This window comes from Cololabis saira, chromosome 23 (assembly GCF_033807715.1).
Source record: "Cololabis saira isolate AMF1-May2022 chromosome 23, fColSai1.1, whole genome shotgun sequence".
In the NCBI taxonomy this organism is placed as follows: Eukaryota; Metazoa; Chordata; class Actinopteri; order Beloniformes; family Belonidae; genus Cololabis; species Cololabis saira.
Genome location: NC_084609.1, coordinates 3955825 through 3969889, shown reverse-complemented (window position 1 = coordinate 3969889; position 14065 = coordinate 3955825). Strand labels below are relative to the sequence as shown.

Genomic DNA, 14065 nt, shown 5'->3' with positions numbered 1-14065 from the left:
TTTTTGTTTTTCTTTTTTCTTTTATTTATTTATGTATTTTTTTTTATCATTACATTACAACTTTTGGTTATTTTTTTTGTTTATCCCCAAAAAAGGAATCTCTTGATTAGTTTAGTTCTGTTTACATCGAACGAGACTTGAACTCCTATTTTCTTTGGCTTGTTTATATGAAAGAAATCAAATCTAAACAGAATAGCTTCAGAAGATTTATTACGACTCAATGCATCAAATCTGTTGATTGTGATCCTTTGAACATTTCTACCTATTTCCATGCATGCAATTAGGCCCGTGTTGAAAAAATCGATTTCCCAATTCTAAATTGATTCTCATATTAATTCCTAAAAATCGATTCATATGTCTAAAGATCGATTATTTTTTTGTTTTTTGGGTTTTTTTTTTTTAAATTTATTTATTTATGTTTTTTTTTTCCATCATTACATTACAACTTTTGGTTTTGTTTATCCGCCAAAAAGTAATGTTTTGTTGGACACGAGAATAACTGGTGCCATGTTTTTGCCTTTAAATATGTTTAAAGGTATGAAAACATTAAAGGGTTATAATTGCATAAATTGTATATATTTAATTACTTTATATACTGTCTTGGGGTTACATTTGCAAAAAATGCTAAAAACCAAATGCTCAAAAATTCAAAACCAAAATAGACCCAAATTGGAACAAATAAAAACGGAATGTGGGAAAAAATAAAACCGATTTGCTCCGTCTCTGTTTCCTCCCTGGATCTGTTTGATAATTCTGACCCACGATGTTTCTGTTTCAGTTCTATCAGCATTCTGGGAGCTGATTGGTCCTTACAGCATCATTAGCTGCAATACTTGCTGTTTAATCTCAATATAATACTAGTAGTAATATTTTGCATAACTACAGTCATATAATTCATGCAACAGCTCAAAAAACAGATCAATATCGGAATCGGATCGAATCAAATCTTGATAATCGATTCTGAATCTTAAGAATCGGAATCGAATCGATTCTTGACATTTGAATCGGAATCGAATCGATTCTTGACATTTGAATCGATCCCCTGCCCTATCATACACATATGTGTGTTGACATTCACTGTGGTAATCTTTCCAAGGTCACCTGGATGACCTTGAAAGAGAGGCACCAAGCTTACAGAGTACTGTAAAAGTACCGTAGGCCCCCAAAAGATCTTCTTGCACAATCGATCATGTCTGAGTGTGCTCTTTTTCATATATATATATATTATATATTAAAGAAGGTGTGGTGAATGTGAATCTCGTTAAAAATGTTGCAAAGTTCAGCCCAATTCTCAAAGGGTACGACCTTAATGAGGCAGACATTGATTATGTGTGTCCACGACTTAGGTATCGAGTGAGGCTCTCAGCAGGTCGGCTGTCTCTAAATCACGGCCCGAGTCAGTATGTGTGCTGATTACACCGTAGTCAAGGTTGAACCTCCTACACCTTCTCCAGCGTGCTATAAATATTCATACGCCAGAGCCTCCACACTGTTCTGGACTAATGGCCTGCTTAAAGATGTCTCTCCCCGCCGCAGCGGCAAGAACGGGAGGATGAGAAAGATGAGGGAAATTGCGGTACAAGTGAAACTCGTGAAATACATCTGTCTCCCGCTTTTGAAACTTTATTCATAGTTTTTGACAGAAATGATCAGTTAGGTCTTGGAAGGTCCGTGGCACGGCATTGAATTAAAAAGAAAAACTGTGAATGGAGGAATAAAATCCGATGATCAGAAGGCGCTGGAAACCCGCTCCTGGCACTTTTTTATCTCCCTACCTTTCCTTTCTTATTTGAACACTGTGAAAGGTGTGCGGTGACTTGGCTAAGCGCGAGGTAGGGAACGTGAGGAAGTGGTAATGTTACAGATTATGCCCTCAATGCGGGTCCCGGGGTTAATGAAACTTCTGATGAGAAATGCAATTTGGCTTCGTCTATTATCTCCACTGCCAATAGCCCGCGCTCCGCCGCCCTGCCTCCTTCTCTGTGGGTTTTCCATAGGGTGTAGCGATTGGTGGAGAGGAGGGAAAAGAGGGAGACGCGTCGAAGGAGATGATGAGTTTTTAATCTTTTTAACATTTACATGTCCTACTCAGGATTGACACGGTCTCTGTCAATCTGGAATTGTCTGTGACCCGAGCAGCTACCGTAAGGACCCCAGACAGTGTTTATCATATCAGAACCTGTTCTGTGGCTGACCCCGCGGGCCCGCCAGCGATCAGAAGCCTCTCCTACGCAAGTCTGGAGAGGAAATGAGGAATTGCCAAAGCTTGCTTGAACTTCTAGGACTTAGGAAATGTTACTTTTCGTAACGTGCAACATGTGTCTTTTCATTACAAGCGTTTTTTCTTGTCAAGAGCGGTTGATGCTGAATGGCAGTCGTGGTTTTTGAGGTTTATAATGACTCTTCTTGACCCGTGATTTTGGTTTTGACTTGATTTTTATATGCATTCCTATTCACCAAAGGCATTTTCTTTAGAAGTTATTGGATCTTGAGATATTCAATAACTGTATTCTGCACTTAAGATGGTGAAAATATCTCCCACCTACTTAAATTTGGACAAAATACCGTTTAAGTGGAAACTCAGAGAGTATAAGACAAGGCAAGTTTATTTGTATAGTACAATTTAAATTTTAATTCAAAATGCTTTACATCAACATTAAAAGCGGCAAGACACAATTCGGCACTTTAAAAACCCCATATTGTTCATTTCTGTTTATACATTTTATCTGTCATCTGTCATCCTACGTCACTTTTTGTAAAGACTCATATCCGGCACTTTTTAATCCTCATATTGTACATTTCTGTTTATTTCTGTTTATACATTTTATTTTATTCTCTTATTTTATCTCCATATATTTGTTTTTTTTAAATATTTTTATTCTTACTGTATTGCACCAATCACCACAACAAATTCCTTGTGTGTGTTAACAAACTTGGCAATAAACCCCCTTTCTGATTCTGAAATTAAATAGTAAATAACAAAAACAATGAAATAAACTAATAAGAAAAGAGGTAAAATAATAAAAACCACAAGTTAAAAAATAAAGGCAGTAGAGTACAGCAGGTACATCAAATTCTTAAAATGGCAAAGATTAAGTTTCTATATGGTCAAAACGTACAAAGACCGGGTCAATGGAAAGAATAACAAAACACCAGATATGTGGATGTGAAAGGATGCAGAATAGTTCAAAACTAAAGCACTGGAAATTTGCATCAGCTTTGAATTTTTTATTTAATTTATTTATTAGTTGTTTTTAATGTGAGCTTCTCTGGTGCATAATAACAGTATAAGATTTAGTAAATGGATAAAACCCTTCAGAAACGTAACCTAAGCCTATATCTTTGGATAATAATAATAATACATTTTATTTGTATAGCACTCTTCTAGGGACTCAAAGACGCTTTACATTAGTAAAAATCCTAAAATCAGTACACTCAACGACACTAAAGACACTTCACAGTAGTATAAAAATCATAAAAACAGTACACATAGGACTCTACATGACACAGAACATTGATCACACATTAAAAGCAGTTCTGTAAAGGTGAGTTTTGAGATGGAATTTAAATATAGGGAGGTCTGTACAGTAGGGATGGGCGGTATGGACTAAAAAATGTATCACGATAATTTCTGGCATTTATCCCGATAACGATAAAAATTACGATTTAAAAAAAAAAATAAAATAAAAAATAAATAAATAAATAAAAATACCAATTCAACTCCACCTTTGTAACTATAAATATATCTCGCTCTCAGATCCGCCATGTTTGTTACACAAAAACGTCATCAACGGGAATTTATCCTTTCTTTCTTTCTGGCTCATTTCCTTCCTTCCTTCCTTCCTTCCTTCCTTCCTTCCTTCCTTCCTTCCTTCCTTGTTTTCTCCCTTCCTTCTCCCCTTTCCTTCCTTCCTTCTTTTTTCCCTTCCTTCCTTCTTCCTGCTCTCTCCTTCCTTCCTTCCTTCCTTCCTTCCTTCCTTCCTCGTTTCTCCCTTCCTTCCTTTTTCCCTTCCTTCCTTCTTTCCTCCTGCTCTCTCCTTCCTTCTTCCCTTCCTCTTTTCTCCCTTCCTTCCTCCTTTCCTTCCTTCCTTCTGTCCTTCCTCCTTTCCTTCCTTCCTCTTTTCTCCCTTCCTTCCTTCTTTCCTTGTTTTCTTCCTTCCTTCCTTCACATACGTTGTGCGTGGATTTAACACAGAACCATAATTCAAGCTTTACAACAAAAACATGATCAATTTATCGTTTTTACCGCAAGATGACAAATTCTTATCGTGAGGAATTGTTTTGACGGTTTATCGTGAACGGTAAAATATCGCCCATTCCTACTGTACAGTCACGGATGTGTTTGGGGAGGGGGTTCCAGAGGGTGGGAGCAGCGATGGAGAAGGCTCTGTCACCCCCAGGTCCGGATAGCCATCACCAAACCTTTTGAACATTTATTCCAGGAAGGAATAAACTGAATTGTTTTGGGAAGAATTGATAGTTTGCTCAATGTCACAGTACAGATATTTTCCACGGAGGTGAGGTCAGGACTTTGGGAAGGTCGTCCCAAAAGCTTCATCTTACACTCATCTGTCTTCACCCTAGCTAGATTCGCTGCGTGTTTGTGGTGTGTGACATTGTCCAACTTTCAGTCGAGTTGATGGTTTGAACCCTGCGGTCGTTCTTTGCGGTAGTGGTTTTAGTTTCTCTGGCAGCTGAACATCTCTCAGGTGCTGATCCAAACCACCGGCCTGGTTAAGTGAGACGGCGGTGTTCCTAGCAAGGAGAGCATCACTCTTACCTCTCCACACATCTCTGATCGCTGAGGTCAGCCTGTCTCTCATCTGAAAATAGTTTTCCGGTAGACGGCTTTTTCCTCTTCCCATGTGGTCACAAAGCTCAAGCTTGACGGTGAAAGTGTTGACATTGGAGCAGGGGGCTTTTGCTTTTGTATGACAGCAATATATGGTTCAGGGTCACAAATGGGAAGTTCAAAAGCGTTGATAAATGATGGTGACGGGAATATCTTCAAGAAAAAGTCCGACTTGCATGCTGTGCACCCAGATGTTTTTGAAATCTCTCTGCCCTCAAAGTCGCAGCATTAAAGGAAAACATGGAAAGCCCCATGTTGCCATCACGGCCAGAACGATCTGTTACCTTCATGCCAGAGCCGGAATAACAACCGTTGAGACAGATGTGATTGATCTTTGCTGCTGTCGGTCTTAAAAATATCACAACATTACGATAAGACTATCTTATGGGTATTTAAAGATACTCCCACCCATGACCTCAGATTACTGCGGTTCCATATGTCAAGCATCATCACACTATTTTTGTGGGCAGCCATAGCTAATATGTAATCATTTAACGTTTAGACGATTTTATTTTATTGTTTGTGTCATGACAGCCAACCCAGTGTTGGACAGAGATGTGATTAGTCTCTCCTCCGCAGTGAGTCAGCGGTACTCGTGAGTGCAGTCAAACACTCAGGGTATTATTTTATCGTCCTCTGGACAGTCGGTGACACAAGCCGGCGTCTTCGAGGATGCAGTAAAAAGTTATCATCTATCACTTACCAGCTCCCTTTGTTTTAGTGTTCCCTCTGAGGAGCAGCGATGACAAACCCTCCCCCTGCCTCGTGCTTATCTTTCTTCTTCACTGAGCCAAATCTAACGGTTAGTTATTTGTTGTTGAGTGGAAGGCGACATGTGGGAGAAACCATGCAGAGGATCAAGTGATTTCATTTACTGCAAAAGTGAAAATAGTTAAAGTTATTGTCTTGGTGTTAAAAGATGAGACCACTTGCATCATCTTTGGTCATCTTTTGTGAAAAGGAGCCACAAATTCAACTCAAAAAGCATGGGGTCGTCAGTTGGAGCGATTAGTCAGGAAAACCGGCCTAGTGGTACATCAGCAAATGTATCTTGACCATCTCACTTCCTACAAATCTGCCATCAACACAGCCAGGTCCACCTACTATTCCCATATCATTAACTCTGCTGACAGCAACAACCAGACTTTATTCTCAACTGTCAACAAACTTTTGTAACCAGCTGAAATCCCTCTCATCTCCACCTCAGTGTCAAGAGTTTCTGGACTTTTTCAATTCAAAAATTGTCAACATCCACCAACAACTGACTATTCCTGCACCAACGCAACCCACCTTCTCCCAGTGGAACACCCTGGATCCTCCACCCTCCAACACCCTGTCCACATTTCAACTCCCATCTGTTGAAAGTATTAATAGACTCATCAAAGCATCCAAGAACTCTACCTGCCCTCTTGATCCTCTCCCCACTGCCTTAATTAAAGCCTCTCTGCCAACAGTCTCACCCATTGTAACTCCCTTTCCACTGCTACTGTTCCACCATCATTGAAGACTGCTTCCATCACTCCCATTCTTAAAAAACCTGGTTTAGATCCAATTTACCACAATTACTATCGGCCCATTTCCAACCTCCCATTCATCTCTAAGATTCTGGAAAAGACAGTAGCAACCCACCTCCAGAAACACCTGCACAACAATAGCCTCTTTGAACTATTCCAGTCTGGTTTCCGCCCAAAACACAGCACAGAAACTGCCTTAATCAAGATCACCAATGACCTCCTCCTGGCAGCAGATTCTGGCCTTCTCACCATCCTCATCCTCATCCTCCTCGACCTCGGTCGATACCATCTCCCACTCCGTACTCCTGGAACGCCTGGCTGGCACTGGGGTCTCTGGTACTGCAATAAAAGGGTTCACCTCATATCTCTCTGACTGGAAACAGTTTGTTTAAGGGAAAAATGTACACTCCCAACCATCACCCATCACACATGGTGTTCCACAGGGATCAGTGCTCGGACCGCTTCTTTTCATTGTATACATCCTCCCCCTTGGTAACATCCTCCGCCAATTTGGAATCCAGTTTCACAGTTATGCTGATGACACACAACTTTACATCTCCACTAAACCAAGCACCTCCCTCCCCCCTGCTCTTACTGACTGTCTCAACACCTGAATGACAAATAACTTTCTCAAGTTAAATGGAAATAAAAGCGAAGTCCTTCTCGTCGGCACAAGGTCCACACTCTCCAAAACTCACCCCTTCAATATCTCCATTGATGGTCACCCGGTCCATATCTCCTCCCAAGTCAAAAGCCTCGGCGTCATACTGGACAGTGTTCTCTCTTTTCCCCCCACATCAGTAACATTACCCGTACTGCTTTCACTCACCTACGCAACATCTCCAGAATCCGCCCATCTCTCACCCAGCACAACACCAAGGTCTTGGTCCACGCACTTGTCACCTCACGCATTGATTACTGCAACTCAATTCTCACTGGTCTCCCCAACAAACTTCTCCACCATCTCCAAATCATCCAGAACTCTGCTGCCAGAATCACCACCCGTACAAAAATCCACTGACCACATCACCCCCATCCTCATGCAGCTCCACTGGCTACCTGTTCACCACCGCATCCAATATAACGTTCTTCTCCTCGCATTTAAAGCCCTCCATAACCTGGTCCCTCAATACCTGTCAGACCTTCTCCACCCGAACTCTCTCCCCCCCTGTGTCCGTAACATTGACTCCATTGGACAATTTAAATCACAGCTTGAAACCCATCTGTTCAGACTTTCGTATCCAGTTTAATTTTCTGTATTTTATTTTTTTTGTTGTATTATTTGTATTTTTTTTTTATGTAGTATTATTCACATTTTCTATGTCTTTTTACTGTAAGGTGTCCTTGGGTGCTCAGAAAGGCGCCAACAAATAAAATCTATTATTATTAAAAAGGGATATCTTTACTTAAAACTGCAGGAAATAAAACAGTCTCTTGTACATTTGTGGTTTGCTGATAATACTAAAGGATTATCAAAACATTTCATTGTTCAAATCAAATGAGGTAAAAACCGTCCCTCTTCAGAGTCCTGTCTTGTTGGATTATATGCGTCTCTAAATTGTAAAGTGCACAAACGTTTCAGTATTTTATTTATTTTAGTATTTTTTGCAGAATCCGCCGACTTGACTGGAGTGCGTACTAGCAGCTATTAAATAAATCCACTTCCCTGGAATTTAAAGTGTTGCAGTGAGAGAAGATAACTCTTAAACACATTTTAACACAAAGATTGAAGTGAAGTTATGTGTCTTCATCTGAACTTGGAGCTTCTGGTTTATCACTTTTATTATCGTTCTGGTCAAAACAAACTTGTGCAGAAACGGGAGAATGTAAATCACAAGCATTTGCTGTTGAAAAAAAGCAATTTAGTTGGACAGATGGAGGAATTCAGTTCTGTTCTGCCTCGAGTTTTCCATCATTGGGGAAAAAACAGGAAGTACAAAAGTAGCCACGACTTGCACAACAAGTTCCAGACAAACAAATGTGAGACTAATAGTAACTTCTTACCACCAAAGCTTTTACAATTACAGGATAAACGCAGTAAATAAATCCAGTGCTGGAGTATGAGGCAGTTTTGCATCGGTAATGTTCTTTCTGCTTAAGAGAGATTGCATATTTGTACTCTTACTGTTTACTGGAAGAATTAATCTGATTGAAGTCTAATGAGGTTTTTGTGGCATGCTGTCACCACGTTACCAGGTAATAATAGACTCTGACAATGGGGATTATCCCATCTAACTAATGCAGTGGAGAGTAATCTTGACGGACGGAGACACTTCCCCCTTCATCACTGCGGCGTTGCAGCAAACCGCACGCCACTTCTGTCTTCAGAGCACGTTCCGGCCCGGTCGCCGGAGCCGTCTTTACTTTCATGCTTAATTACCTGCCAAGATAGAGCGCCGAGGACATGGCGTCTCACACGTATGTTGTCCCTGACACGAATACGTGTCCACTGGGGGCTGTTGCAGCGCAGCATTAGCACGTTAAAGTAACCTGCAGGGAATTCTATGTCAAGTTCATCGTGGCTTCTCACGCCAAATATTTGTCTTGCTTTTTTAGGTGCCAGGTGATGGAAAAATCCCCAAGTAGTCGTGTCCTTGGGGATTTCTTTTTTTTTTTATGGCTTTAGAGCCACTTTTCCAGAGAACTGCACCACATTTAGGTTTGAGGTTCTATATAAACTTGGAAATGGTGGAAATAGATGTAATTAGCGAAATAATGATTGAAAAGACTTATTTTTTTTAAAGCTGTTACGTCTCAATTTAAAGTGAATTTAAAAATGGTGTTAGTTAAATATTGTTTTTTTTTTTAATCTTTTTTTTTTTTTTTTTTTTTTACCCTTAAGAATCTTGATTTTAAAAAGATAAAAATAAGTCCCACTGCATTAGATTAGTTTAGATTATCCTTTATTTTTCCCTCAATGGGGAAACTCACTTTGTGCAGCAGCAGTACACTTAACACACACATACAGGGGAGGGGTAAAAAATATATAATTACGAAATATAAAAAGTATATACATTGGAATGAAAATAAAGGTAGTGCAGTACAGGAAAGAAAAAAAACAGATATTGCACATGTTATATACCAAGTACATAATATAAAAATATAGCCCATGAGAAATATCATGAACTCCTGAACTTTCTCAATAATTTGCGTGTAATTTAAATGACTACCTGACCCATCCTCCATGGCAGCCCATTATATTTATAATTTCTCACTTTTTTCTCAAACAATCAGTTTGGGATGAAAATGTAAGTTAAAGGGCCAGTCCCAATCCCCCCCTACTCCTACTTTTCAGTCCTACCCCTAAATTTTGCGCGTTCTCGTGAGGGTAGTGGTGTCCCAATTCCTCTTTGCATGTAGGGCTAGTGGACATAAGGAGGGTTAGTGTGTATGAATCTAGCCCTTCAGAGCGAGGGATTTCAGATGCTGACTCACTGACCGAGGGCCTGAGAAAATTTCCCAGAATGCTTTACGTCTAGGGTTGTCCCGATCAGGATTTTTTAGCTCCCGATCCGATCCCGATCACTTGAGTTTGAGTATCTGCCGATCCCGATTTTTCCCGATCCGATCACTTTTTTTGGCTCCCGATACATTTCCGATACTTTTTCCCAATCAGATACATTTTGGCAAAGAATTAAGTAAAAAAGTAAAGTAAAAAAAAGTAAAGTAAATTAAGTAAAAAACTGTATTGTCCATTCTCTCCAACATGGACATATTTTTGTTTTTTCACTGACTGCATCATTGGATCAAAACAAAGCTTATCAGCTCTGGTGCCACAAAATGTAGAAACATGAAATTGTAAACTAAAACAAAAAGTTCAGAATAGTAAAATAACAAAAATAAATCAATTTCACTTCAAAAGGAGGTAGTTTACTTACGAGGTTTAAAAGTTGAATGACATCCAGTCAAACTCACAATCAATAAGAAAATGAAAATACATTTTGGCTTAACCGTAGTGCAGAATTCTCAACAGCATGAAATGAATAGCAGCAGATATTCATTGTGGCTGTTATAGTTTTCTGTCACTGTGTTGTGCTGATGTCACGCAGAGCGTAGGAACCAATTGTGGTTGTTCAGACACGGACCCTTTAGACCGTAACACCAGCCTGCAAAATAGCAGTCCGTCATCCCTGTGTTGTTACCGAGTCAATAAAGTGGACCAAAAGATGATTTACGAGTGACGGATAATCATTTACATAACACTACAGTCACTTTTCTCCGACAGCTTTTCTTTGTTTTTAAAACTTTCAGACCGTTTATCTGAGCGTAGCCTAGCTGCTGTTAGCTCTCTGTTAGCCACGCTTCCTTCCCCACCAGCACAAACGATTCTTCAGCCGCCGGCGCTGCCCAAAATCTTACAATAAACACACATCAACTGTCTGTATTGTTAAATGCAATTATAAAATGATTAAATAATTAATATATGTTAAAACATAGGCACAGAGCAATAAGCAAACAAATAAGACGAACTGGCCTGGAGCTGCTGGAGCCGCTCTGAGCTACTGCTGGGCAGAGCCGCCCGGCTCTTCTGGCCGCTGCGCCGACTCCGCGCTCCCAGCGCTACCGGGTCGCGGAGTCGGAAACCAGCCGGCCGAGCCATAACAGTATGTCCCGATACTTTTTTGGCCGATCCCGATCTTTTGAAAATGACGTGATCGGGCCCGATCGATCGGCCACCCGATCGATCGGGACAACACTATTTACGTCATCATTTGCAGACTGAATCAAACACAAAAACATGGTGGACATTTCTCCTTTTTTAGTGAATAAAATCTATATTTTGAGTTACTTTCTGCATAAAAATGCGTTTTGATTAAATTTCTAGCGAGAAATATATATTTTACTTTCATAATATTCACTCAGTGAATGTACATAATCACTCGCTTGCTCGTTGTTGCGAAGTTTTTTCAGATCTCGCCAGAATGAACGGTGATTTATGGTTCTGCGTGACACCAACGCAGAGCCTACGCCGTAGGTTACGCGTCGCCGCGTACCCTACGCCGTAGGCTCTGCGTCGATTTAACGCGGAACCATAATTCAGGCTTGATGTGAAGCTGCAACGTTTTCAACCTGATGTCACAAAAATCCGTGAAATGCCCAGGACCGCTTACGTACCCGAACGTAAACCACGCAGTGACGTAGCAAGTGGTGTCCCAATCCCTAGGGAAGATTCCAAAGCCCTACCCCCTGTGGCTTCATTTTGAGGGTGAAGTGGTAGAAAGTAGGGGGGTGTATTGGGATTGGCCCAAAGTCTGCTAGCTGGTTGAACTGTCTTTGGCAGCAGTTCAATTTTATTTATATAGCATCTTTTACAACAGAAGTTGTCTCTAGGATCTTTCCAGAGACCGAGAACATGACCCCCAAGCAATTATTACATAAACATAACAAACACTGGTAGGTAAAAGTTCTGAATCAGACCTGAAAGATGTAAAACATCTGAGGATGTTGCACAGCATCTTTACTAGGTTAAAACCTCTGACTGGGTCACGTGTCATGCTTCATCGTCCAACTCCTCCCAGGCTTCAGGGGTCAGATCCCCACCCTGATATTTTCCTGTAGGATATTTTGGTAAAAATAGCTGAATTTTCCTCTTGATGGCGGTAAGTGTTGTGGACGTTGGCGGTGCAGCAAACCAATTACTCTGCATCCTTCCCAGACTTGATCGTCTCCTCAGAGACTCGGCGTGAGCAGATGCTTCCTATGAACGGCAAACTTTGAATATTTGAGTGTGTTTTATCACTGTAGCTCCAAAGCACACATCTCCAAAGTCATCTCATTAGTTGGACTCCAGGTGTGCAAACGACTCCTATTTGCTTTTGTAGAAGTAATTAGTCACTTATATTTTCCTCCAGCATTGTAAATGTTTAATGTGTGTATTCGGTAAATACGAGAAACTATAATTGTGTATGTTTTATCAGCTTGAGCAAATTGTTTGTCCATTTTCGTGACTTAGACGGAGATCGGATCACATTTTATGGCGAAAAATAAAACAATAAAACCATTTAATTCATTTTATTGATGGGTTTTGGACTGTTGGTCACAAAATGTGCAACTTTATGGCTTCATTTTGGACTGTGGGAAACATGAAGTCTAGAATCCTTGTGTTTTTCTTTTGTAGCATTTTGAAAACTGCAGTTTACAGAATCATGAAGTGAATAAGTGATGGTGTTACCTGGCAACAGTTACCACAGGCACTAAGTAATAAACATTTGAGGAATTTTCTTTTTTCTCTGGATGTTGTTTTTGTTTTATAAACATTGTTTGTCTTCTGTTCCTAGTGGATAAGGAGACCCTGAAGAAGAAGATCAGCGATGAGCTGTTCAAAGACCTGCAGCAAGAGAAGGTCAGAGCGGAGCAGGACATGCAAGCCTGGTAAGAAGAAACGTCCACGCAGTCTTCCTCTGAAATGTCACATGTTTTGTGTTGCATTTTGCCTTCAAACTTTATTTGTAAGGTTTTTTTGAGACTGTAGCATCCTTTCATTTGATTTCACCCTCTGGGAAGCAAGAAAGAGACCTAGAAGATGCTCATCCTAACCCAGGCTGTGTTCGCACACAAAGAACACAGGCGGAAAATTTGGGGGTTTTCAAAATGTATTTTGCACTCAAAGACGAAGATCTATGTATATATAATACATTTGTGCTCAGCAATGAGCAGGAGAATATATCTGTCTAGTTTACATATGAATTATGTATTCATTGTCTCCAGATTTAGTCATTGTGAATGTTAAATATAATATTCAGATAAGGAAATATTATTTTAAATGCAAGTTCATTTTGAAACCTACGGAAGAGTATTAGGGCCAGGCAGGATAAAAATAAAAATAATATTTTAGAGGAGGAAGATTTTTTTTTTCATAATGCACTTCAAGAAAAAAGTCGAAATGTTGAGAAAAAAGTCAGAATGTCGAAATATCGAGATTAATGTTGAAGTACAATTTTGAGAAAAAAGTCAATGTCCAGAAAAAAGTCAAAATTTCGAAGAAAAAATAAGTCGAAATGTCGAGATTAATGTTGAAGTACAATTTCGAGAAAAAAGTCGAAATGTATTTCAACTTTATTCTCGAAATGTCAACTTTATTCACGAAATTTCGACTTTATTCTCGAAATTGTATTTCAACATTAATCTCGCGCGTAAGTGCATAATAAAAAAAATAAATCTTCCTCTCTCAAATTTTTTTTCTCCTGCATGGCCCTAATACTCCTCCGTAGAAACCATGCATTGTGCAAACTTAATGAAGTTGATATTGACCTACTTTTAATAAAACACGCCATAATGACAAAGCAACACTTTCCACCAAGATTTCCTTATTTGAATATTATATTAAGCATTGAGCACAAGCATTTCAGTCCATAGTAGCCAGTTTGATGTTATAAATAAGGAACCAAAATATTAACCATAAGCTCCTTTTATTTATGACACATCTGTGCATTATATCAGCAAAACAAAACAATCGCATGAAATTATAGGAGGCTTAGAAGTTCATCTGAAATGTAAAGTCCTCATTTAGAGATTCAAATGAAAAATATTTCAGACCAATCCTAGAAGCCTAATGATGTTAACAAGTCCTCTATAAACGGAGGTTAATAACAAATAATGTGACAAACATTATCACTGTGCAACACTGGTAAAAAATCTGAAGTAAAAAACATCTCCAACAGAGATTAACATTTACAAACACTGTCCAATGAATCATTAA

General features: G+C 39.6%; 1 protein-coding gene across 1 annotated transcript in view; it reads left to right on the top strand.

The window, feature by feature from the left end:
- The window catches only part of chchd3a (coiled-coil-helix-coiled-coil-helix domain containing 3a), a 117759-nt gene extending 105017 nt beyond the window's left edge, over positions 1–12742 (top strand). The window contains exon 3 of the mRNA XM_061715203.1: positions 12645–12742. Within this exon, the coding sequence (XP_061571187.1) occupies positions 12645–12742 (98 nt within the window). The remainder of the gene's footprint in view (positions 1–12644) is intronic.
- Positions 12743–14065: the final 1323 nt, after the last annotated feature.